Below are 27,758 nucleotides of genomic sequence, written 5' to 3'. Positions count from 1 at the left end.
CACAACATAAAAAGATATAAATTCTGAAAACCAGTAAAATATAGGCAGATGATATAGAAATGTACAGTTTTTGTAAGTGACAAGTTACATTATTATCAGCCAAAAATAGAGGTTTATAATGAAAAGCATTGCACACACAGTCTTTTTTTTTAACACAGAAAAAGAAAGCAATCAGAACACATCAATACAATTAATTTTTAAAATACAAAGGAAGACTGCTAGAAAAGACAAACAGCTAAAATGCAATATTAACAGAAAACAACCAAGTCGGCAACAGCAAATTTTCCCTATTAATAATTGTTTCAAATATAAATAAGTTTATATTTATATCAATGTGTAGCTTTTGTATAATCAAAATACATAAAATGGTAAATGGATAACAAAACAAGGGCCAACTATAAAGTGTATAAGAAATTCACTTTGAGCCGGGCTCGGTGGCTCAGCCTGAAATCCCGCGTCTTGGGAGGCTGAGGAGAGTGGATTGCCTGTGCCCGCGTGTTTGAAACCCGCCTGGGCAATTTGGCGAGCCCTCATCTCTACAATAAATTTAAAAAAAAATTAGCCGGGTGTGGTAGTGCGCGCCTGTAGTTCCAGCTACCTGGAAGGCTGAGGCGGAAGAATCGCCGGAGCCCAGCAGGTTGAGGCTGCGGTGGCCAGGAGCAGCCACTGCTCCAGTCTGGGTGACAGAGTGAGACTCCAACTCAAAAAAAAAAAAAGAAAGAAAGAAATACACTTTGCATTTAAGGACATACATAGGCTGTAAATGAATAGATAGATAAAGAAATTCCATGCAAATGGTAACCAAAAGGAGGCAGGAATTTTTATACTTATATAAAATAAAATGGTTTTTACAAAACAAACTGCTATAAGAGAAAAAGGGTATTTTGTAATGATAAAATAGTCAATATCAAAAGAAGATACAATAATTATAAATATTTATACTAAAATATACTCAGTGCTAGAACACATAAGCAATTAAAATTGAAGGAAGAAATAAACACCAACACAAAAATGACAGGAAACTTCAATGCCTTATCATAAGTAATGGATACAACATCCAAACAGAAAGTTAATAAAGAACAGGACTTGAATGACACTCTAAACCAAATAGTTTTAATAAACACATACAGAATGTCGTATCCGACATAAACAGAATATACCTTCTCAAGTGCACATGTATCTTTCTCCAGATAGATCACATACTAGGTCTCAAAATAATCTAACACATTTTAATAGATTAAAATCATGCCAAGCATCTTTTCTAACCACAATGGAATTAAACTGAAAATCAATAGAATAAGAATTAGAAAATTAATAAATATGTTGAAATTAAACAACACATTACTGTAAAACCATTGAGTAAAAGAGAAAATCAATATGGAAATTAGAAAATACCTTGAGATGAACAAAAGCAGAAAAGAAAAAACCATAAAATACTGAAAGCAATGTATGGAGCAAAAGCAGAGGGAAGTTCCTAACAACATATCTATATTTTTAAAAATAGAAATATATCAAACAGTTATTTTTACTTGAAGGAAGTTAAAAAAAAAAAAAGAAGAAAAAGCTAAGCCCAAAGTTGGCAAGAAAAAAAAGAAGAAAAAACAAAGATTAGAACAAAAATAAACAAAAGAGAAAATAGAAAAACAATATAAAAATAAAAGGTGAGTACATTTTTTGAAAAGATAAACAAAATTGACAATTCTACTGAGATATACTAGGAAAATGGAAAAAACTAAAATAATTAAAATCAGAAATCAAACAGAGACATTAAAACTTATGACACAATTTTTTTTAAAGTTTAAGAAAGTAGTATGAATAATTATATGTTAGCAAATTGGATAACCCAGAAGAAATTGACAGCATTCTATAAACATACAATCTACTGAGTTGACTCCTAAGGAAGAACAAAATATAAAAGGACCCATAAAAAGCATGAAAATTAGATTGGTAATCAAAACTTCCCAACAATGAAATGGCCAGGATCAGAGGAACTCACTGGTGAATTCTACCAAACATTTAAAGAAGAGTCAGCACCATATCAATCATTCTCAAACTCTCACAAGATATCATAAAAAGAAAAGGAAAGAAAAGAAAAGAAAACAATTCCAAACAATTCTAGACTCTATGCGGCTAGACACCAAATCCATAAAAACATATCACAAGAAAGGAAAACTAGCCAAAAATCCTGATGCATGTAGATGTAAACATTCTCAAAAAAGTCTAATTCAACAGCATATTAAAAGCATCACACAAATCGAGTGTAATTTATCTCTGAAATGTAAGAATGGTTGAACAAAAGAAAATCAATGTGATATACTATATCACAGAACAATGAATACAATTTACATGGTCAAATTAATAGATATAGAAAAAACATTGAACATAATCAACAAGTTTATAATAAAACCTGAAACTAGAAGTACAAGAAAATTACTTAGACATAATAAAGGTGAGATCTGAAAACCTCTGAGCTAACATTATACTCAATGGTGAAAAAGTAAAGGCTTTCTCTCCAAAATAAGGAATAAGCAATAATGCTCATTCTCATCATTTTTTTTTTTTTTTAGCATAATGGTAGGAATCCTATATAAAGCAATTAGACAAGATATAAAATACATCAAAATTGGAAAGCAAAAAGTAAAATTGTCCCTTTTGGTGGATAGCATGATCTTGCATAAAAAAATTTCGAACACTTCACACAAATTTACACACAGAGAAAAAAAATTCAGGGGATTTCCAATATGACATTAGCAATATGGACAATTAGAGTTGCCTGGTGTTTTCTCCTCACAAAAAAAAGGGACCAAGGTATTTCTTTTTTTTTTTTTCTCTTTTGCTTTTTGTTTTCTATTTTGTTTTTTGTTTTCAGCAATTGTGAATGGGGTTGTGGTTTTTATTTGGTTCTCTACCTGTTTGTTGTTGATGAGTAAGAATGTGACTGCCCTTTGCACATTTATTTTGTACCTTGAGACTTTGTCAAAGTACTTTATCAGTGTAAGAAGGATTTTGACAGATTCTATTGGGTTTCCAAGGTATGGGATCATATCGTTAGCAAAGAAGAATAATAATAATAGTATCTCTTGTCTAGTTGCTCTTGCTTGAACTTCCAACATTATGCTGAACAGGAGGAGTGGTGACAGTGGACAGCCTTTGTTCCAGTTTTCAGGGGAAATGTTTCCAGTATCTGTTTAGCAATATATTGACTGTGAGTTTATCATAGATGGCTCTACAATTTTGAGGTATGTTACCTCTATACCTAGGTGTTCAAAGGGTTTATCAAGAAGGGATGCTGGATTTTATTGAAAGCTTTTTCTGTGTCTAATGATATAATCATGCGATTCTTGTTTTTGCATCTGTTGATGTATTTAATTACATTTATGGTCTTGTGGATGTTTAATGAGCCCTGCATCCTAGAGATAAAGCCCACTTGGTTATGTTAAATGATTTTTGAGATGTTTTGTTGGATCCAATTTTCCAGAATCTTGTTGAGGTTTTTGCATCTACGTTTATCAGGGAAATTGGCCTGTGGTTCTCTTTCTTTGTTGGATCTTTACCCAGTTTGGGTATCAATGTGATGTTAGCTTCACAGAATAATTTGGGGAGAGTTCTGTCTTGCTTGCCTGGGATACTTTCAATAGGATTGGTATCAACTCCTGAAAAGTCATCTGATTCAGGGCTATTTTTGTAGGTAGTCTTCTTATGACAGAGTCAATTTCCTGGGTTTTTATTGGTTTATTTAGGATCTCCATTTCTTCTTGTTTCAGCCTTGTGGGGTTGTGTGATGTCAGAAAGTCCTCCATTTCATTTAGGTTTTGGGGTTTGTTTCCATACAGGTGTGCACAGTAATCTCTGATAATCAGTTGTGACTTGATCTTTTGCATTTCTGACTGTGTTTATTTGTTTTTTCCTCTCTTTTTTAAATTCAGTCTGGCTAGGATTCCATTAATCTTGTTTATCTTTTCAAAGAACCAGCTTTTTGCTTCATTGATATTTTTCTATGATATTTTTTTCTTCTATGTCCTGTATTTGGGCTTTTGCTTTGATGGCCTGTATTCTTCTGCTAAATTAGGGGTTTGGTAGTCTTGTCTTTCCAGCTTTCTTAGGTGATTTGTTAAGCTGTTAATGTGTGATCTCTTTTCTTAAAGTGTTCATAGTGGTATAAATTTTCCTCTTAGTACTAACTTCATGAAATCCCAGAGGTTTTGGTAAGATGTGTCTTTATTTTCATTTGTTTCCAGAAATCTTTTAATTTCTGTCTCAATTTCTGTGCTGTCCCAGGACTTGTTTAACATCATGCTGTTTAGTGTCCATGTCTTTGTGGATTTGATGTGTGTGTGTGTGTGTGTGTGTGTGTGTGTGTGTTTGTGTGTGTGTGTTGATATTTTTATTCCACTGTGATCTGAGAAGATGCATGGCAGCATTTTGATCTTACAAAATGTGTTTATGCTTGATTTATGGCTGAGGATGTGGTCAATCTTGATGTACATTCCATGTGGTGATGCGTAGAATGGACATCCTATGGTTGTTGGGTGGAGTGTTATATAGGTATTTATTATGTCTATTGGGTTAACTGTCAAGCTGAGGTTCTGAATCTCTTTGTTGATTTTCTGCCCCAATGATCTATCTAGGGTTATTAGTGGAGTAAAGTCCCCAGCTATAATAGTGTTAGAGTCAATGTCTTTTTTTAGTCTACTTAGTAATTGCTTTATAAAAGCTGGTGCTCTTGTGTTAGTGCATACATGTTTAGGATGGAAAGTTCTTGCTGATGGATTGAATCTTTTATCATTATGTAGTGTCTTGTATCTTTTTAGATTTTTAATATTGTAAAGATTGTTTTGTCTGATATTAGGATTGTCATTTTTGGTGTTCTGGTCTCCTGAAAATTTGTTTTCCACCCTCTTACTTTGAATCTGTGAATGTCCTTTGTGGTGAGATGTGTTTCTTGGTCACAGCATATTGGTGAAACACTTTTGTAAACAATACAGTTTGCCATTCTATGTGTTTTCATTGGTGTATTTAGTCTGTTCACTTTCAGGTGGATTATTGAATATGAGAGTTTATCCCTGTCATGAGGCTTTTATAGAGTTTTGTTGTTGTTGGTAGATTGCTTGGTTAGTTTTCCTTAAATCTGGGGATTGGTACATGTATGGATTTTCAATTTTGCAGTCATGATGCATGCTGTGTTGATTCTCTGTTTTCCTGCATTCTTGGAAAGAGTGTGGTTGTTCTTATTTTTGTCTTTCTCCTGTGTTTAATACCTTCTTAAGTGTCTCTTGTAGAGCTGGTCTGGAGGCAGCATAAACTCTTGGTGACTGAATGTCTGGGAAGGATTTTGATTCTCCATCACTGATGAAGTTAAGCTTAATTGCATAGGAAATTCTTGCTTGGGATTGTGTATCTTTTAGAACTTTGAAAACTGGACTCCAGTCTCTTCTAGCCTGCAGTGTTTCTGTGGATAAGCCTGCTGCTATTCTACCATCTTCCTAATTAGAGAAATGAAGGACATTTACAACAAAAGCTATAAAACACTGCTCAAATAAGTCAAAGAAGACACAAACAAGTGGAAGAATATTCTATACTCACGGATTGAAATAATCTACACTGTTAAGATGTCCTTCCTGCCAAAGACAATCTACAGGTTCAACAGAATATCCATTAAATTATCAACATCATTCTTCTCAGAACTTGAAATAACAATACAAACATTCATATGGAAACACAAATGACCATGAATAATCAAAATAAAATCCTCAGCAAAAGAAACTAAGCAGGTGGTATTATACTTTCAGACTTAAAATTTTACTATAAGGCAATAATAATCAAAACAGCCTGGTATTGGTACAAGAACAGGGATATAGACCAATGGAACAGCATAAAGATTCCATAAGCAAAGCTTCCATTTCTCAACCAACTCATCTCTGACAAAGCCTCCACCAACAACCAACCACTGGGGAGAGGGAAAAAACCTATTCATGATGCTGAGAAAACTGGCTGATCATATGCAAAAGATGGAAACAGTACCACTACCTATCACCAAACTAAAAAATCAACTGTAGCCAGACTCGGTGGCTCAGCCTGTAATCCCACACTTTGGGAGGCTGAGGTGAGTGAATTGCCTGAGCCCGCGGGTTCGAGACCCACCTGGGCAACTTGGTGAGACCTCATCTCTACAATAAATCAAAAACATAGTCGGGTGTGGTAGCGTGCACCTGTAGTTCTGATTACTTGGAAGGCTGAGGCGGAAGGATCGCTGGAGCCCAGCAGGTCGAGGCTGCAGTGGCTGGGAGTGGCCACTGTGCTCCAGTCTGGGTGACAGAGTGAGACTCCAACTCAAAAAAAAAAAATCAACTCTAAAAGGATCAAAGACTTAATTGTAAAACCTCAAGCTATAAGAATATTTGAAACCACAGGAAACACCCTCAGGGAAATTGAAATGGGCAACCAATTCCTGATCAAAACTCCAGATACCCACATCATAAAAGATAAGACAGTCAACTGGGACCTCATCAAATTAAAAAACTTCTGCAAAACAAAAGAATGAAATGCAAAGAAAGACAATACAGCAGATACACAAATGAGAAGGAAAGGAAAGAGGCTGAGTATTTTTTCATGTGTCTGTTGCTTGTATGTCATCATTTGAGAAGTGTTCATGTCATGTCCTTTGCCCACTCTTTAATGGGGTTGTGTGTGTGTGTGTGTATGTGTGTGTGTGTGTGTGTTTTCCTTTCACTTTGAGTTCTAAATAACAAGTGTCGGTGCAGGTGTTGTGAAAAGGGAACACTTTTACACTGTTGGTGAGAATGCAGCTAATTCAAACTCTATGGAAAACAATGTGGCAAGAACTAAAAATTGATCTTCCATACAAACTAACCATTCCTTCTCAGGGGAATATACCCTGAGGAACATAAGTCATTTTACCAAAAAGACACCTACCTGTATATGCATGTTTATTACCACATTATTCACAATAGCCAAAACATGAAACCAACCAACCCTGCTGCCCATCGAAAGTGAATTGGATAAAGAAAATGTAATACAAATGCATGATAAAACATCATGCAGTCATAAAGAAGAACAAAATCACGAACTTAGCAGCAACTTGAGTGGTGTTGGAGACCATCATACTAAGTGAACTATCACAGAAACAAATAACTGAATATTGCATGTTCTCACTCATAAGTGGGCCTTGAACACTAGTCACATTAGCACAAGAATGCGATGGCAGTTGCTGGGCACTGCTAGGGAGGAAGGTAGAGGGTGAAAGGTAACACATGACAACACAAAAAGGTACCTGGTTCACTACTAGGGGGAGTGAGGGCTAATTAGAAGCCCAAATCTCACCAGCATGCAGCTACTTATGTAGTTAATCCTCACATGTACCCCATAACTATGTGATAAAAATAAAAATAAAAATAAATGAAAGAAAGCTTAGTGTCAAAAACAAACAAACAAACAAACAGCAAACACAAGAGTAAACAGCATAGAGGTAAAAAGGAGCAAAGGATCTACAAATAACCAGAAAACAATGAAAAAAACAACAGGTATAAATTCTCATCTATCAATGACCTTGAATAGAAATAAATTAAGATATGTAATTAAAATACATAAAGTGGCAAAAGGGATTTAAAAAAACTTGTATGCTGCCTACAAAAGACTCGCTTTGCCATTAAAGACAGTCACAGACCAAAAGTGAAGAGATGAGAAAGATATGCTATGCAAATAGAAATCAAAAGTAAACAGGAACAGCTATATTTTATCACATAAAATAAACCTTAAGTTAAAAAATGTAAAAAGAAACAAGGTGATTGTACATGTACAATGATAAAGAGTTCAAGTTCACAAAAGAATATTAAAATTATAAATAAATATGCACCCAACAATGGAGTACCAAAGTATATAAATCAAATATTACTAAACCTACAGAAAGAGATCGAATGCAATACAATAATAGTAGAGGATTTAAACACCCCACTTTTAGAACTTGACAAATGAATGAGGCATAAAATTAATAAAGAAATATTAGACACTAATTGCATCATGGACCAAATGTACTTAGACATTTACAGAGCACACCATCAAAATGAATAAGAAAAGAAAGTTTTGAAACTGTCAATTTATTAAAAAATTGAATGGCATGCCCTTGAATGACCAATGGCTCAATGAAAAAAAAAAAACAAAATGGAAATTAATACATTCCCAAGGACAAATGAAAATAAAAACACTAATAAAAAAATATGAGATATAGTAAAAGCAGTTCTAGGAGGGAGGTTAATAATAAACATCTGCATCAAAAAAGAAGAAAGATTTCTAGTAATTGCACTAATGAAGCACATCAAGAAAATAGAAAAATAGGAACTAGACCTAAAAATGGTAGAAGAAAACAATAAACACAGAACACAAGTAAACACATTAGAGAATAAAATACAATCCAAAAAATGAACTAAGTTGATTTTAAAAAGATAAACAAAATCAACAAACTTTTAGCTAGATTAACTAAAAAGAAAATAGAGAAGATTCAACTAAATAAAATCAGACATGAAAAAAAGAACATTACAACAGATTCCACAGATATACAAAGACCATAAAAGAATATTATATAAAAGCCTATACACCAAGGGTTTTGAAAACATAGAAAAGATGGACAAATTTCTAGACATAGACACCTACCAAGATTAAATTGTGAAAAAACATAGAAGACTGAACAAGTCAATAATGAGTGAGAAAGTTGAATCAGTAATAAAATTCTTCTTTTAAAAACAAAGGCTCAGGTCTGATGGCTTCACTACTGAATTCTGACAAACATTAAAGAACTAGGGCAACCCTCTCGGGTTCTTCCTACTGTGAGAGCTTATCTGTCCTCTCAGTAAATCTTTCTTAAAAAAAAAATAACTGATACCAATTCTTCTCAAACAATTTTTAACCATTACAGGGAAATGAACACTTCTAAAACTCATAAGGTCAGTATTACGCTGACCTCAAAAATAGGCAAAGACATAATACAACACAGACTACAGTATATCCCTGATAACCATAGATGACATTAGGAAACCAAATTCAATAGCACATTAAAAAAAAAATTCACTATGGCCAAATGAGATTAATCCTAGATAAGTGAGAATAACTCAACATACACATATCAATAAATGTGGCACACAGCATTAAAAGAAATCCAAAATTTATATGATCATTTCAGTGTAAAAAAGCATTTGGCAAAATTTAGCAATCTTTATGACCACAAAACTCTCAGCAAGTTAGGTACAGAAGATATGTAACTCAAAGCAATAAAGTGAACGTAAAAACTTGCAGCAAACATCATACTGAATGGGGGAAGCGGAAAGCTATTTTTCTAAAATCAGGAAGCAAACAAAGATGCTCATTTTCACTACTATTTTACAGCATTCTGAAAATCCTAGCCAGAGCAACTTGGCAAAAGAAATAAAATACAAGGCATTCAAATTGAAAAGGAGGAAGTAAAGTTATCCCTATTTGTAAGATAGCATGTTATTATATTTAGAAAACCCCCCCAAATAACCAAAAGTTGTTAAAACTAATAAATTTAGTAAAGTTGCAGGACATAAATAAATATAGACATTCATAGTGTTTCTATATGCAATAGGGAACTATCTAAAGAAGAAATCAAGAAAATAATTTCATTTTCAGCAACTATATATAAAAATATGATCCCTAGAAATAACCAAGGAAGTGAAAGATCTCAACACTGAATAATATAAAACATTGATGAAATAAAGAAGCCACAAATATATGAAAAGGTATTCTGTACATTGGATAGGAAAAATTAATTTTGTTAGTGAGGCTATACTACCTAAAGCAATCTACAGATTTCATGCAATCCTTATCTAAATGCCAAGAGCATACTTAAACAGAAAATACAGAAATAGAAAAAAATAGGTACAATGCACAGGAAGCCACAAAAGATCAAAATAGCAAAAGCAAAAGCAATTTGGTAAAAATATAATAAAATTGGAAGGACCACATTACCTGATTCAAAATATACTATAATGCTACTATAGTAACCAAAAGAACATGAGACTGGCATAAAAATAGAAAAATAAGATTATATCAAATTAAAAAGATTTGTGCAGCCAAGAAAGCAATAAACAAAATGAAAATACAACCTACATAATGAAAGAAAATATTTTCAAACTGTATGTACGAAAAGGGGCTAATATCTATAATGTATAATGGAAGAAAATATTTTTAAACCATGTATACAAAAGGGGGCTAATATCCATAATATCCATAATATATAATGGACTTAGCAAAGAAATTTATATAAAATAAATACCCCAATTAAAAATGGGTTAAATGGGTTAAAAGTGGGTTAAATACCGCAACTAAAAATGGGTTAAACATTAATAAACATTTACCAACAGAAGATGCATAAATAGCTGACGTGTGTGTGTGTGTGTGTGTGTGTGTGTGTGTGTGTGTGTGTGTGTGTATGTGTAAAATTACTAGACATCTCTAGTCATCAAGGAAATGCAAATCAAACCAACAATGAGATACCACCTCACTTCAGTTAGAATGGATGCTATGAAAAGGACTAAAGAAAACAAGTGTTGGCGGGCATGTGGAGAAAAGAGAACAGTTACTGATTGTTGGTGGAATTAAATATTTGTATAGCCATGTGGAAAATAGTACGGCAGTTCCTCAAAAAATTAAAAATAGAACTACCATATGATACAGCAATCCCACTACTGGGCATATATCCAAAGGAAATATAATTAGTTTAAAAATTGCATTATTGTATTTATTGCAGCACTATTTATGATAGCCAAGAAATGCAATCAGCCCAACAATGAATGAATGCTATATATACACACAATGAGATACTGAGCCATAAAAAATAAAATTCTGTCATTTGTGACAATATAAATGAACCTGAAGATATCATGCTAAGTAAAATAAACCAGGCACAAAAAGATAAATATTACATGATCCATTTTGCATGTGGATTTTAAGAAAAAATAGTTAATAGCAGAAGCAGAGAGTAGACTGGTGGTAATCAGACACTGGGTAGTTGAGGGAGGAGAGGAGGATGAGGAGAAGTTAGTTAACAGATACAAGTTACAGTTTGAAAAGAGGAATAAATTTAGTGTTCCATTGCACAGTAAGAGGACAATGTGTTAATGGCAATGTACTTGTGTTACAAAACAGTTAAAAGAAAGGTTTTTGAATGTCATTAACACAAAGAAACGAAATGTTAAATGCATGAGGCAATGAATATGCTAACTATGTTGTTTTGATCATTATACCACTTATATGTATCAAAACATCAAACTGTATCTCATAAATATTTGCAATTAAATGTGTCTATCAAAATATAAAAGTATAGTAAAACAAAAATAAATGAAAAACAAATTTAATAAAGTTGAAAGATATAAAATCAATACAATATTATTGTATTCCTATACATTATTAATGTATTATCTGAAAAATAAAGTAAGTAATTTTATTTATGACAGCATCAAAAATAATAAAATACTTTGGAATCAGCTCAACTAAATAGGCAAAAGCCTGCTATACAAAAAATATTGATGAAAGAAATTAAATAAGACAGAAACAAATGAAAAGACATTGCATGTTCATGAATTAAAAGACTTAATATTGTTAAAATACATAATATAAGCAAATTCCAGAGATGATAATTCTTTTGGCAGAAATCAAATCTTACGTTTGTAAATGAAGAATCTTGATACAGTATTCCTAATTCGTTGTACAAATACACCAGGAAATGTGGGTGTATAAATGACCTAATGCAAGTAAAAGAATAACACTTTATTGTGATTATGTCATTTATAAGAATAACTTCCACACAAAAATAAAATTTTAAAAATTTACTTTCATTTTATAATCCCAAAATTCAAAACTAGATGAACTTATCCCTTCATTATCTAACTGCTTTCTGATAGCATATTGTAAAAATAAAAAAAAATAACAATCAGTATAAGCAAGAAACAGTATGGATGCATTAATAAATTCAAGTTAATGAATTCACAAAAATATGATTATGTACAATAATAACCAAAGCTTCCAGATGTCAACAATAGTTTTCTTTTACATTCAATTGTAATTTCATGGCATAAATAATGTAGTATTTGCCAAAAGTAGCAATAGATAGGTTATATATACATGTATATTTACATTAAATTATGTAATTCTATATATAAGATTATATATATTTATTTACATTAAACAGTTTTCATGATGTTATATTTTGATAAAATAACCCCAAATTCTCAGTGCCTTAAAATGAGTGCCTCTTCCAAGTTTACTAAAGAGTCAGTTCCACGCTGCCTTCATTATAAAACCTAGGAAAAGACATGGCCTATCCCTGAAACAGGCCTTTCTTGTAGCAGAAGGAAAAATTAAATTGCAGAAGCACACAATAGTTCTAAATTCTAAAGACTTTCTTCAGAAGAGGTATACAAATATTTTGATGAAACTTCGTAAGCCAAACAACTTTATAGACAAGCCAAATATGAATATGGTGGAAAAAGATAATCTCACTGGGAAGACAGTGATCATTGAGCAGCAATCTACCACTGTTACTTATGATAGGGAGACTGGTTTTTCAAAGATTTAAAACACCAAGAGGCATTTCAAGGCCACACCAGAAGAGGAACTGGAGCACTTACGGAGTACTTTCTTTCACCATGACTTCTGCCTTTATATTTGATTCATTTTCTTTCATTTCTGATTTTTTTATTGTCTTCAATTCAAATAACAAAACTGGAGAGCTTCCCAGTGAAAACTGGGATTATCAGTTCATTAAAAAAATATCAGTTCATTTAAGAAAAAAAAAGTATGAATTTCAGTGCAAGTCCTGGACAATGAATTCTGGTACACAGACAGAGTCACATTTTAATGACTGCAGGCACGCAAGTGGGAATGATGGAAATGAAACTCCAAAAGCAGTTCTCGAGAAAAGGAATTATAGATAAAACAAATAACAGATATCATGCCTGCATAATTTAAAAAGATAATACTTTTGTTTGCAAGTTTATTCTCCCTGAACCCTCAAAAAGATACTTTTTGCGTTTACATTAACCAACAAAAGGGTGTGGGTTACTCAGTGATACAATAAAAATAAAAATATCAACTCAAAGATAATATCTCAAGTGAAGAAAATTCACAACATGAAGGAGCAAAAAGAAAACATAAATGCCAATTCTTAATGCATTTACATTGATTAAAGAGTATGATCGTAGTTACAAAAATAAGCTTTTGAAGATTATTATTATTATTACTGTTTTTGAGTCAGAGTCTCACTCTGTTGCCCAGGCTGGATTACAGGGGCACGCTCACGGTCACTGCAGCCTCAACCTGCCGGGCTCAGGCAATCCTTTTGCCTCAGCCTTCCAAGTGGTTGGAACCACAGGCACGCGCCACCATGCCAGGCTCATTTTTTGATTTATTGTAGAGACAAAGTCTCCCCATGTTGCTCAGGCTGGACTCGAACCCCTGAGCTCAGGCAATCCTCTCACGTCCACCTCCCAAAGTGCTAGGGATTACATGCATGGGCCACTGCACCTCGCTTAAAGATTTTTTTTAAAAATGAGCATCCTAAAACTAAAATACTTAGCACTTAGAATTAATAATTTAAAATGTACCAAAAACCTATTTGTTGCCAAGAACAAAATTAATACCTTAGCCAATAAAGAGAATAAATATTGGTAAAATAAACAGTGAAAATAAAGATTTGGAAATACTTATAGAGAAAACTATGATATGGAGAGTAGAACTATAAAAGTTGTTGTAAAATTATAACTTTCCCATATAATAAAAAAATGAGGAGGTAAAAAAATGAAAGAAATTATACATGGTAACATTTTTTTTTATTTAATTTGCAGAGATTTGTTTTCTAGTCTAACATCTGCTCTATTCTGGTGACTGTTTCATGTGTTAATGAGAAGAATGTGCCCTCTTCAGATGCTGAATAAAAATTTCTGTAAATGTCTATATGATGAAATAGTATAAATTAATTCCAATTAATTAATCCCTCAAAATGTTTATTGTTTTGGTTTTCTATCTAAATGATATGTTCAATGTTGAGAACGGAGTGTTGAAGTTCTCAACTATTTATTGTATTGGGGTCTACCTCTCTTTAGTGCTAATAAATAGTTTTATATATCTGGGTACTTTAGTTTTGGTGCATATATATTTACAAATGTTGTAGTCTCTTGCAGAATTGACCCATTTATCATTATATGGTGACCTTTTTGTCTCTTTTTTACAGTTTTCATCTTGAATTGTATTTGATCTTATATAAGCATAGGTACTCCTACTCCTGTTTGATTTATATTTTCATAGAGTATTTTTTTTCAGTATGTCGCATGTTCTCACTTACATGTGGTAGCTACAAAAATTATATGTGGTAGCTATAAAAATTGATCTCAGGGAGGTAGCGAATAGAATGGTGATTGCCAGAGGTGGAAAGAATGATGGGATAAGGATAAAGAGAGACCGGTGTTATTGGGGGACTAAACATACAGTTAGATAGAATGAACAAAATCTAATGTTTGGTATCACGATAGGATGATAATTGTTAACAATAATTTATTGTGTATTCAAGATAACTAGAAGACTAGATTTGGAATCTTTTCAGCACAAATAAATAATAAATGTTTGAGGTGATGGAGATCCCAATTATCCATATTTGATCATTACACACTGCTTGTATAAAAAATCATATGTATCCTATAAATATATGCAACTATTATGTATCTATAACAAATAAAAAGAAAAAGAGAAATAACTAAGAAACTAAATGATAAAGAAAACAATCAACCAAAAATTTAAAAAAAGAATTTTATGTGGGAAGATTAATGAAACACCTCACATCAAAATAAACACACACAAATACACATGATGCAAACACACCAAAACTTGTGTGGAAAATTAATTTAAAATAAACTGTATAGGTTTTTTTTTTAAATAAATAGGAAAAAAACTCATAAATTCCACACATTTCCAAGATGTTACTGAATTGTGAGACTATAAGAAACATTTGCAGATAGTTTCTTATAGTCTCACAATTCAGAAAGCATGCAATCCATGTATTCTATCTGAAGAAAATAATGCAAAAGCATTTTAACTAAACAATATCTGGGAAAGCACAACAGTTTTCAATATAAGGAACAATAAAGAAGAAGCAGTAATAAACAAAACCCACAATGAAATGTCTTGGAAAATGCAATACAGTTAAGAAACCAAAAGCACTGTATCTTAAATTTAAAACAAATTTTAAAATATTCAGCAATTACTATATTATAAATTTGAGATGTAAGAGATATGAAACAATGAGATCTGTAAGCAATGAAGCAAAAATTCATAAAATAAAATGTAAATATAATTTATTTATAAAAATTTCATTTATAGTAATACATTCTACAAAGGAAGAAGGCAGTCAATAAGCTGAGTAGAATGTTTGCCAAATATAAACATATTAAAGGTTAATAAAGCCATGAATTGAAAGTAGAGAACTCAAAGCAAATGACTAAGAATAAAAACCAAAGAAAAATAAAAGCTTAAGAGAGGCAACTCAATTTCATTTGAATAGTTAGTAAACCTTTGATAAAATACTGCCCATTAATAATAACCAATAAAATGCATATTAAACCAACTGTAAACACTTCTCAACTATTAATTGGCCACAACAAATAAATGAAAATACTTATTTTTTTTGAGAATGTAGAGAGTAGAAATGTTTTGAGAATGTAGAGAGTAGAATTGTTGTAAAAGTAAAAACTGGTATAAAATCTTTAAAGTAAAAAATTTTTCAGTATGTCACACACCTGGTTGTTTTGTTACTCATAACCCATCAATTTCACAGGTACTAGGAAGGCATAACCAAGGGTACCCATAAACAGCTTTTCTTGCTGTTGTTAATATAAAATCAATGAAGCAACCTAAATTTTCATTACTACAAATAAGGGGGAGAAACAATAAATGAGATGTATTTATTTGATAGCTACATATGCACTTAAATAAATGAACTCATTTTGCTAAAAAAATAATATTCTGCAAAATATTGAATAACACACATCAAAAAACTACAATCACCTACTATTAAACAAAATGCATCTAATGCTCACAACTTCTGGGTGATATGAGGACAGAGTTGGTAGTTCTGTTAATCTTGGTCGTGTTGCATAATTGTCTGGGATTCAGCAAGATGTTGGCTGATTTAGGATTGGATAAATAGGACACCTTGGCTGTGCTCCATGTATCTCTAGCTTTCAGTAAGGTAGGCCAAGAATATTTTCATGAGCATGACAATCAAGATGGCAATCAGAAAAATATGAGTTTCTTCAGGCCTTTATTTAAGTCAGCCACCATCTCTTTGGTAAGACATCAATGTAAACTGAATAACCACAGGATGGACTACATAATTTGTGGGGCTCCAGGTAAGATAAAAATGCAGGTCTAATTATTTAAAATTATTAATAATCTCAAGACAGAAGTAATAGAGTAAACTAGGTGTAGGGCCATTCTAGCTATAGTGTCCTGTGGGATATCATACCCATGAAGTAGACCTTGCACAGTTAAACTCTGATCCAATGGCTGGAGTTGGGAGGCCAGGGGAGTTGCATATTATCCACCCCTTGATAGTAAGAACTTGAAAGTTACATGGCACAGAGTGAAAATATAGGTAAGAGTAAATAATTGAGGTCACTTTCGTGGTCAACCATGCTAAGATAAATAAATTTGTGATAGAAAATATAGTACTGTACCACTTATGTCTATCTAAAATAACACTCAAGACATTATAATTTTTATAAATCTTTTTTGTATATGGAAGAGTAAAAAATAAAAATATAACAGAAGAAAATGTATAATATTCTGCAGGCTTGGTTACACTTGCAGAAGGAGAGCAGCAAATAGGTCTGGGAAGAAGAATAATGATACTTCACTATTATCTGCCACATACACTTTTGTTTTAAATATGTAAGCAAAATGTTTATATGTGCACCATTCATTGTAATTGTTCCCAATTGTACCCAAGTGTGTAAATTATTCTAATTTTCCTTTATCAGTTTTAAACATTCAAAAGAAAAAAAGTTAACATAAAAATATTGAGAAAACTATATGAAGAGGTAAGCCTCATACAGGAAAATCTAAATAGCCAGTAAATATTTATAGAAATTATTAGGCAAAAACAAACTGAAGATAAAATTAAACTAAGATAAAATTTCTTAGCATGTCAAGAGTGTTTCTGGATATTTGAATTGGTACTATCTTTTTAAAAAGTACAGGCAATATTTCTCAAAATTTTAGTATACTATAAATTGGGGCAACAAATAATGCTTGTCTCAGAGGTTGTTGTGAAAAATAGATCAATTAGTATGTATAAATTACTAATAAGAATATCTGACAAATTATATAAGCATGTGCTTCACAAACATTACTTTTGTTGTTATTTATTACTGTTATTATTATAAACTCACTTCTTGATACCAAATCTATAAAACAAAAGCTTTAATATATAAGAAGATATATATAAGGATGTTTACTGCAGGATTCCCTAGTGATAATTCCTAGAAACCTTATTATCTGTCAATATCATATACTATGGAATGTTAAATACCATTAAAGAATGAGTTGACATATGAGCCAAGAGTAAGCCAGTGAAAACTACACATCATTCAAAGCACTGAATACATTTTTGAAAAACAAACAGAAAAACTTTTCTGTTGGTTTCAAAATGTTTTATGGAAAGGACAAAAGGAATTGAAAAGAAAATTATGGAAGGATATATATATATATATATATATATATATATACATATATATATGAGAAGTGAGTTTATATATATATAAAATCATATATGTAGTTATACTCACATATATATAATTAATAACATTGGTTTCCTCACAGAATAAATATAGAAAAGAGTGAATTTAAGAGATTCAATAGATTGACAGTAGCACAGTAACAAAAACATTATTGTGTCTTAAAAGAAAAATCTGAGGCACGATCATATTTTTAAAAATTTGAACAATTCATGAATTTGGGACCATCAAATCAAAATAGGTCTAATACTTTAATGATAAGGTGTTAAAGGCAAGTATTTATTGGGTGAATACCAAAGTAAAACAAATAAATTATTAGATAGATCACAGTTATAAGATTTTCTTTGCAGGGTTACCTTGTTAAAATGTCCCTGATCACATAATTAAATGTTATTTGTATTTAGTTTTTGATTGGCTGAGGTTAAATTTTGTACTTCTCTAACACAAGCATTTAACAGGAATAACCCTAGTTAAGTTTTGCTTGTGTTTGCCATTCAAGCAAGGTTAAAACTAGCTGGTTGTATGGCCTCGCTGGTTTTATTTCTTCAGGTATTTTTCAGGCCTGGTCTTCATTTTAAATTGGCTTTAGCATGTATAATATCAAGTAAAATATCTGAAATAATATAAACATGTAAAATGACATGACAAATGAAAAAATCATACCTATACAAATAAAAATTATACTATTTATTGCTATATTTGTGGTTTTATTTTAAGAAGTAGTGATTTTCTTTTATTTGAAATAAGTTAATATTTATATCATTAAATTGAAATTCAGCTAGATTATTCAACTTAAAATGTCAAAATGCCTTAAAATTCAAGACTAAAATGAATGACAGAGAAGATACAACATGTTAAATAAATAAAATACAGTATTTTTGCTTTTTTAAAAGTTGAATTTAGGGTGGTGATTGTAAACATTTAGGATACAGAAAACAACTGAATTTTTTAAAATGTTCACTTACTGTTTTTCAAGAAGGAAAGTGTATGTTTTCCCCTCAATATTGATGGAATAAGTGGCCTGGAGGAAAATATTCAGAGATAAAGGAATTGTTAGAGATTCAAACTTCTTAAAAGTAAAATTTCATAATTCTTGAAATACAAACTATTTTGTATAAAGATAGATTATAATCTGCATGTATCAAAATTGGAATGTATAAAAGAATTAGTCATAATTAAATTTAAATAAAATCAAGCTGTCTAAGTCTATTTCAAATTAAGAACATCAGCATTTATTAAGTATATTATTTGATTTGAATTAAAATAACATTATATTTAGAAATGCTGAATAATAGTAGAAGAAATTTGAATGTTGTTACCTATGTTCTACTTTGCAGTTTCCAGCACAAATAAATTGAAAATCAAATAAGGTAGGACAGGTTCCCTGTTAAGATTAAAAGAATTGTCCCCTAGTTGCCAGAAGTACTAAGCAAACAATCTTCATCACCTCCTTCTTTTGACAACTGCCTCTGCTAGAGAGAGACACCTCAAACAAAGTCATAACCTTCTGAGACAGCCCATATTTAATTGGAAGCCCCTTCACCAGAAGCTCAGATTTTTGTGTGACAAGCTTATGATCACAAGTTTCAATTTTTATAGTTTAATCCTTAAGACTACTTGCAGTACAAAATATATTTGAGATAATGAAAAGTTACTGTTTAACTAGGTTTTTTTTCTTAGGACACTATGCCTCAGTGCTTCTGGTAATTCCCTAATGCCTCCATGGCTTACTGTGCCAGTTATCCCATATTCCTCTGAGTGGGCATCTGTGGTATGCATGGCTGGTAGGAATTTGCTCAAGAAGGTTGTGTTCCATTAAGGACGTCTGAACAATTAAGGACGTCTGAACAATAAATACCAATTCCTCCGTATTTATCTAACTTCTACCTGCCTACAGAAGCTTGTCTATCTATATGTAAGCAATGTGCTGTGCCCGCTAGCCTACATCAGAAATCATGTTCTTTTCAGCAACGTGGATTAAGCCTGGGGTCATTATTCTCATCAAATTAACACAGAAACACAAAACTAAATACCATATGTCCTCACTTATAAATGGGAGTTAAACACTGTGTGCACATGGAACAAACACTGGAGCAGACACTGGAGATCTTATAGCAGGAAAGGGAGAGAGGCAAAAATTTAAAAACTACCCATTGGGTATCATGCATATTATTAGGATAATGAAAATGGGCTTAAGAGAAGCCCAAAACTCACCATAATGCAATATATTCATGTATAAACCTGCACGTGTACTACCTGAATCTAAAACAAAAGCCATATCCATTAATCTAACATAGTTACCTTTTTAATTTTAATTTTTAAGACATTTTTGGTGATGAAGAGTTCCTAAAATATACTGTCTTGTTAAAGACCACAATACAACACAATATTAGTAACTATGTTTCTCAGGTTGTACATTAGATTTTTAGATGTATTCATGCTACATAACTACAATTTTGTATCATTTTATTTATATTTTCACTTTTCTCCCCCCCCCACACCCTCCTCTCCCTAGTAAGTCCTATTATTTAACGTAGTGTTACAATTCCACAGATAAATTGATATCATGCAGTATTTTTCACTGAGTCTGGCTGTCATGTAGGATTATGTCCTCTGCTTTAATCCATGTCATCAAAAATGGCAGACTATGCTTCATTTTTAAGACTGAATATTCTATTGAGTGTGTATAGATATAAATATATATAAATATGTATATTTTACATATTATAATTTCTATATCCATTCATGTGTTGATGGACAGTTCAGTTATTTCCATATTTTGGATAATGTGACTAGTGCTGCAATGAACATGTGAGTATAGATATCTTTATGACTTAGTGATTTTATTGTAATATAATTTGAAATCAAGAAGTGTAAAGTTCCGGGGGTTTTTTTTTTTCCCCCTCAAAATTGCTCTAACTATTTTGGATCTTTTGCAGTTCAATGTGTATTTTAGAGTGTTTTTTTTTTTTTCCTCTCTGTTTCTGTTGCTGTTCTGTTTCTGTTTTCAGTGTACAAAGCTCTTACCTCCTTAAATTTGTTGCTAAATATTTTATTTTTGATGCTATTGGAAATATAATTTTTAAATTTATCTTTCATCTACTTTATTAGTAGTGTAGGGAAACACAGCTGATTTTGTTTTATGTTGATATTTATATACCGCAAAGTTACTGAATTTATTTCTTAAAGGATGTGCAAGATGGTCATCTGGATACTCATGGCCTGGGTATGGCGCTAAGCAGTGAGAGTCAAGGAGACGGGATGATGCAGGCAAAGTAAAACAATTATTTCTACCATTTTTGTGCAGTTATTGTTGTGTATTCTGGGATTTGTAGTGTCAGGCATGTGAGGTTCATGTCTTATTCAGTTGCAGACTCTTGTTCCACTATGTTGCTAACTTCTGAGCTTTTTAGAGCTATTTTGCTTGCAGAATTATCTAATAATCGGGTTGTATAAAGGGACAAAGCCTGAGATATCCTATTCTGCAGTCTTACTGATGTCTTCTAGAAGTGCTTGTTATTTTAATTATACTCTGAGCAATATTGGTATAATTACATTAGATTACTTTTGCTGTTTTAATTTTAAAATTTTAACTTTCAATCTACTGAAGTTTAGTTTACTGTAATAAGTAGTTTTCTTTGTAATTTTCATGTTTATGTAAACTTTAGAAGTGCATCATAAAAAGTCAAAGCAAGTTGCAATCTTCAGTGAATTACTAGTTTAAAGATTGCTTTCCCCCTCGTTTATTTCATGATGGGTTTTATAACTATATTTGTGTATATATGTATATGTATATATGTATACACAAATATAGTTATAAACTGTACCAAAAAGTAAACCACCTAATTACTCTTTTAAAAAAATTTATTGTTAGAGAGTAAAGCTATGTAATTTGCCTTCTCTATTTTGGGTTATCATGCAATGACATCAATGAATACCTATTTACTCAGAGCAGAAATCTGTACTTTAACATTTTCTAACTGTACTTTATTAATTATAACAATATATCTAAAAATAAGTGTTATGCACCAGAGCTAAGCACTTTATTAAAAACTTGTTGAGTCTCACAATACGCATATGAACTAGGATGATTTTATTATTATATCCATTTTATAGTTAGGAAAATTAAAGATACAAAAAAGTTAATTATAACTTCTACCAGAATTACATCTAATAAGTGATAGAGACCAGAATGTATCATCTGCCTTTAACACATTTGAACATTTTCATGATTATCATATATACTAGTGCATTTTGTGTTTTAGGTATCTGTAGCCAAATTTTCTAATTAGTTCTAATAAGCTGTATGTACAATCTCTTATCATTCAATCTAAACAATTATATAGTCTTCAAGAAATAACTTGTTTATGTCTTATTTTCTGTATATTCTTCTTGATTTTCTAGGTTGTACATAATTGGATAAAATGAAAATAACAGACATCCCTGTTTTATTCTGAACCTAAAACTGAATGCTATAAATGTTTAGAATTTTAATGCCTTAGTCCATCTATGCAGCTAAAATAAAATATCTGAAACTAATTATAAAGAACAGAAATTTATTTCTCACATTTCTGGATCAAGATACCAGCAAGTTTGATGTGTCTGTTGAGGGCTCTCTGCTTCCAAGATGACACCTTGTTAGTGTATCATCCAGAGGAGACAAACACTGTGTCCTCACATGGTGCTCTCACATGGGACGGAAGGGCAAAAACCAGGCTAATGGGCCAAATGCTGTGTGACACTTTTTGTTATAAGGGGCTAATATCATTCATGAGGAAGGAGCTTTCATGAGTTAATCATCTACTAAAGATCCTATTTCTCAATATCATTGCATGGGGATTAAGTTTCAGCATAAATTTTGGCTGGAACACAACGTTCAAATCATAGCAGTGATGGCTTATTTGTCATGGTTTGGGTTTGCTGCTATAGTCATTGCTTAAATCCATTCAAATCACATTGAGGCTGTTCCCTTCTAAAGGTGTTATGCATGTAGTGATATGTATGTTTGTGGGTGTTATGCATGTAGTGATATTTATGTTTGTGGGTTGTGGAAGTCATTTTCTCAAATGCCTTTCATGGTTTTATTTTTTCTTCATGAGCACATAATTATTAATTTTTAAATATGGATACATTTATATGTTTTAAAAATATGTTGGTATAGTGAATTATCTTAATTTCTCTAGTATTAACAGACAGAATCTTTTCACAGACACCTACATTGTCAAATTTTTTCTAATTATTTTTTATTGCACTTTTAAAATATTTTTAAAGGTAGAGAGACGTATAGTTTTCCTTTATTTTTTCTTTATATAAAATTACATTAATATCTTAAAATTATTTTTGGAGCATGTAATTACCTATCCTCTATTCCCTGAAAAAGAATACTTAACATCTTTTCTTGAATATTGTCTTAAATCTTTAAATCATTTTAGTTGAATTTGTAAGTAACTTAAATTAGAATTTCAAATACTTTCTTGATATAAGTACGATGAGATTATTTAATTTCTTCCTGAATAAAAATAAAAATTAAGATAAAATTAAGTACAAATATCATAATGGCAGATTAATAACAAACGGTATCAATAATTGCAGAAATGGAATTTTATCACCATTCAATCCCCATTTCTGGTGCTCTACACATGCCAGTAAAAGTCAAGGTAACTATCAGTATTTTAACTGTGCTATATCACTATTAATTACCTTTCTACTAAATCATCTACTAAAGATCCTATTTCTCAATATTATTGCATGGGGATTAAGTTTCAGCATAAATTTTGACTGGAACACAACGTTCAAATCATAGCAGTAATAGCTTATTTGTCATGGTTTGGGTTTGCTGCTACAGTCTAACTTTTTTTTATCATTTACTGAGAGAGAATTATCAAATCTCTAATTTTAATTGTGAATTATTCTACATTTTTATAGTTATAAATTTTTTATTTTTTGATACGCTTATTACATGGAATTTTTTCTTTTTACTTTTATGTCTTGATAAATTAAACTATTTATCATCACAAGATGCCACTATTTATCCTGGGAATAGCTTTGTTCTGTAGTATACTTGGTCTGATGTTAATTTATCCACCCTAGCTTCCTTATAGTTAAGATTTTAATAAGATACATTTCCATTCATGACTTACATTTATTTATTATTTTGCTTCCTTTTTGTTTATACAATTGGCATTTATTGAGAATCAACAATGTACATGATACTGGGTTATTATTATAGAAGGTACAAGCACAATTAAATCAATGTAATAGAAAAAAGGCAGAATAGGTAATAATATTATACAGTAAATATTATACAGTATTGTGCAATATTGTATAATATATCCTTATAAGCATATTCTTACACATAAAATTTGCTTACTGTGGGAGAATAGAGCAGAGAATGATGACTCACAGTAAGAGCAATATGGGAGTGCTTCAAGGTAAGTTCGCAACTTTGGTGAATTTTTCCATGAAGGGTAGCATTTGAAATGAAGGAAAAGAATCTAGCCAGATAAATTGGAACAAAAGCAGTCAGCGGACTGTCAACATGTATCATAAGTTTAACAATCCGGACATCTCTTTTTTATTTTGGAACTCCTTGCCTGGTCTCTCAAAGCCAATGTACTAGTATACAAACAAGTAATATTTTTTCACTGATTAATTTTGCAGCATCTAGAAACTGAAAAAATGAAGAGCACAAGCTGTTTGCCTTTGACCAAGGCACCCAGTCTCTCTGTGGGGCCACTTCATTCTTCAGATACAGAGATCATTATATCATATATCATTATATTGAGTGCACTGCCCACATGCTTACTTTGTGCTCATGTGACCAGTGATCAGGGTCTGCTTATCAGTGAGAGCATGCAGTATTCACTTGTTTGTTTCTGTGATAGTTCGGAGCCTGATGGCATGACTTTTATTTAAGAGGCATATCTTGTGGCCTGTTTTCAATTTTTTAATTCCAATATGATAATCTCAAATTTTATTTGCAGTTCACAACTGATTATGTCAGTGAAATTTGTTATGTTAGTGTATATAAGTTTATGTTAGTGTATGAAATTTGTTATGTTTCTGGCTACTTGTTTTTAGCATATTGTGCTGTTCTTTCCTCACCTTTTTAAATGTATTCCTGTTGTTTTGGATTTGGATTGGACATTTCAATAAAAATTTATGGTATCAATGCAAATGCATACATGCATATTTATATACATCCATACACGTGTGCCCACACACCTTGAATCTGTTTGTTTGTGTACATACACACACATGTTCTTTAACTTGGGTCACTGAGCAATAGTAGAAACAGAGCCACCCAGTAGGATCAGCACATTCAGCATATAAAGATTGCTAGATATTATTCCACATTCTCCACCAATAGGAAACAGTTTCTCAAATTGAGAAATGGCTAAAGTTCAATTGATGAGAGAAATTGGGATAGCAAAAACAAGGAAATAAACGGAAAATGTAAAAAAAGGGGGGAGTGAAGAGGACATGTAGAAATTAAAAAATCATTAGATTTTTTTAAATTGCAAATTCAATTTAGGAAATTGAATTTGTAATTAAAGGTGTTTCAGAGCAAAATTCTCCAGGTCCAGAGGGCATCGAGAGTAAATTCTAATAAATATTTAAATTTGGAAAAAAATACTAATCTTACAGAAACTCAAGAAGTATAGAATGAACACTTCCTGACTAATTTTATGAGGCGTACAATCTAGATAGCTCAATAACACAACTTTATTCTAAGTAATACTCTAATGGTCAAAATGTCAACGCTCTGAACAAAATAATAAATCAAATTCAATGACTATAAAATATAACATAAAAAGCTAGGGCTTGTCCCAGAAACAGAAGACAGGTTCATAACACCAGAAGAAAAAGTACACATATAGACATAGACACATACACACAAACACCTATGAGTGTATCTATACCTGTCTAAAAATGTACAAGTTTCCACAAACTAATAAAGGTAATTTATGATACCTACAACCAACATCATACATGTTTTTCAAATATTGTGCTTTCCCTTACAGTAAAACAAAACAAATAAAAAAAAAAACTGACCAAACAACATAATCGATTGTTTGCTACTAAACATCAGATGGGAGTTCCTAGCCAGTACCAAAAAGGAAAAACACAAAAAGGGCATAAAGTTTGGAGAAAAAAAACTGTCCTTATTTGTAAATAATGTAAGTTTAATAACTAAAATAAATTAAAAAAGAACATAAAACTATTCTTATTAATGATAAGGATTTATCATTTGCAACATTGACATACACAGTTAAATATACAAAATTTATTTTTGCAAAGTGAGCACTGAACAATTAAAAAGTAAGCTTTATAAGTCCCATTTACCATAAGAAATCTAAAGTGAGATACAGAATTTTTACAATAGAACCTACAAAATATAGCATAGAAAAGGTAAATAGGGAAAAAAATAAATGGAAAAGATATACTAAGTTTATGAATTGGAAAGTTCAATATTATTAAAAATTCTTTTTAATCAGAATTGATTTATATATTGAATAGCAGTCAATGTAAAATCCCAGCAAGCTCTTTGTAAATTTTGGCAAGATAATTTCCAGTTTTATATATAAATGGAAATAATAATAAAAATAATTCTAAAGAAGAGGGAAAAGGTAGGAAGATTTTAAGTATCAAATTTGAGAGCTTACAACCAAACACTGGTAACTAAGATAATGTTTCATTCATGTATAAATAATTATATCACTTAGATAGAATTGGAAGTTTAGAAATAAAGTCATAAAAATACTCTTTTTCTTCAATGGAGGTGTCTATTTAGGTAAATGGTGAAAGGATAGAATTTTAAATAAATGGAGTTAAGTCTGTAGATACTCATATGATAATAAAATGACTGTTAGCCGGGCTCGGTGGCTCAGCCTGTAATCCCGCGCCTTTGGGAGGCTGAGGTGAGTGAATTGCCTGAGCCCGCGGGCTCGAGACCCGCCTGGGCAGCGAGACCTCATCTCTACAATAAATCAAAAAATCAGCCGGGCGTGGTAGAGCATGCCTGTAATTCAGGCTACTTGAAAGGCTGAGGCAGATGGATCACCAGAGCCCAGCAAGTCAAGGCTGTGGTGGCTGGGAGCGGCCACTGCACTCCAGTCTGGGTGACTGAGTGAGACTCCAATTCAATAAATAAATAAATAAATAAATGGAAATTTTGAAAAGCTAACAAAGCCAAGTATTGAATTATGAAGAAACAAAAAGCCTGAACAGACCAATAACAAGTAACAAGATTTAATCAGGAATTAAAAGTCTCTCATGAAAGAAAAGCCCAGGACCTGATGGATTCACCACTGAATTCTACCAAACATTGAAGAATAATTATTCTCAAACTCTTCCAAAACACTGAGTGGATTGAGTTCTTCCAAATTTGTGCTATGAGGCCAGCATTGCCCTGATACCAAAATAAGACAAAGACACAATCAATAGAGAAAACTACAGGTCAGTATCCTTGATGAACATAGATGCAAAATTCCTCATGAAAATACTGGCAAACTGAATTTAACAGCACATTAAAAAGATCATTGACTGTAATCAAATAGAATTCATCCTAGGGATACAACTTTGCCCCAACATAAGTAAATCAATAAGTGTGATATATCACATTAACAGAATGAAGGACAAAAAACATTTGATTGTCTCAATAGATGCAGAAAAAGCATTTGACAAAATTAAATGTCCCTTCATCATAAAAACTCTTAAAGCAGGTATAGAAGTAACAAAATTAAAGCCATAAATGACAAGCCAGCAGATAACATCATACTGAATGGGAAAAAGCAGAAACCTTTTTTTCCTAAAATCTGAAAAAAGACAAAGATGCCCACTGTATTTCTATTTAATATAGTACTAGAAGACCCCCGCAGAGCTATTAGGGAAGAGAGAGACTTAAATGTCATCCAAATTAGAAAGGAGAAAGTCAAAGTA

At 31.7% G+C, this 27,758-nt stretch overlaps 1 protein-coding gene across 1 annotated transcript in view; it reads right to left on the bottom strand.

Annotated features, from left to right (window-relative positions):
- Positions 1-27,758, bottom strand: part of LOC103264209 (disintegrin and metalloproteinase domain-containing protein 18-like) — a 123,113-nt gene that overhangs the window by 89,377 nt on the left and 5,978 nt on the right. Inside the window, exons 3-4 of the mRNA XM_008061855.1 lie at positions 18,782-18,837; positions 11,696-11,774 (exon numbers count right to left, since the gene is read on the bottom strand). Of these exons, the coding sequence (XP_008060046.1) occupies positions 11,696-11,774; positions 18,782-18,837 (135 nt within the window). The remainder of the gene's footprint in view (positions 1-11,695; positions 11,775-18,781; positions 18,838-27,758) is intronic.

Source organism: Carlito syrichta, unplaced genomic scaffold (assembly GCF_000164805.1).
Source record: "Carlito syrichta isolate Samal-C Ts95f unplaced genomic scaffold, Tarsius_syrichta-2.0.1 Scaffold305630, whole genome shotgun sequence".
Classification (NCBI taxonomy): domain Eukaryota; kingdom Metazoa; phylum Chordata; class Mammalia; order Primates; family Tarsiidae; genus Carlito; species Carlito syrichta.
Note: the sequence above shows the minus strand (reverse complement) of the source record. Positions and strands in the feature narration are given on the sequence as shown.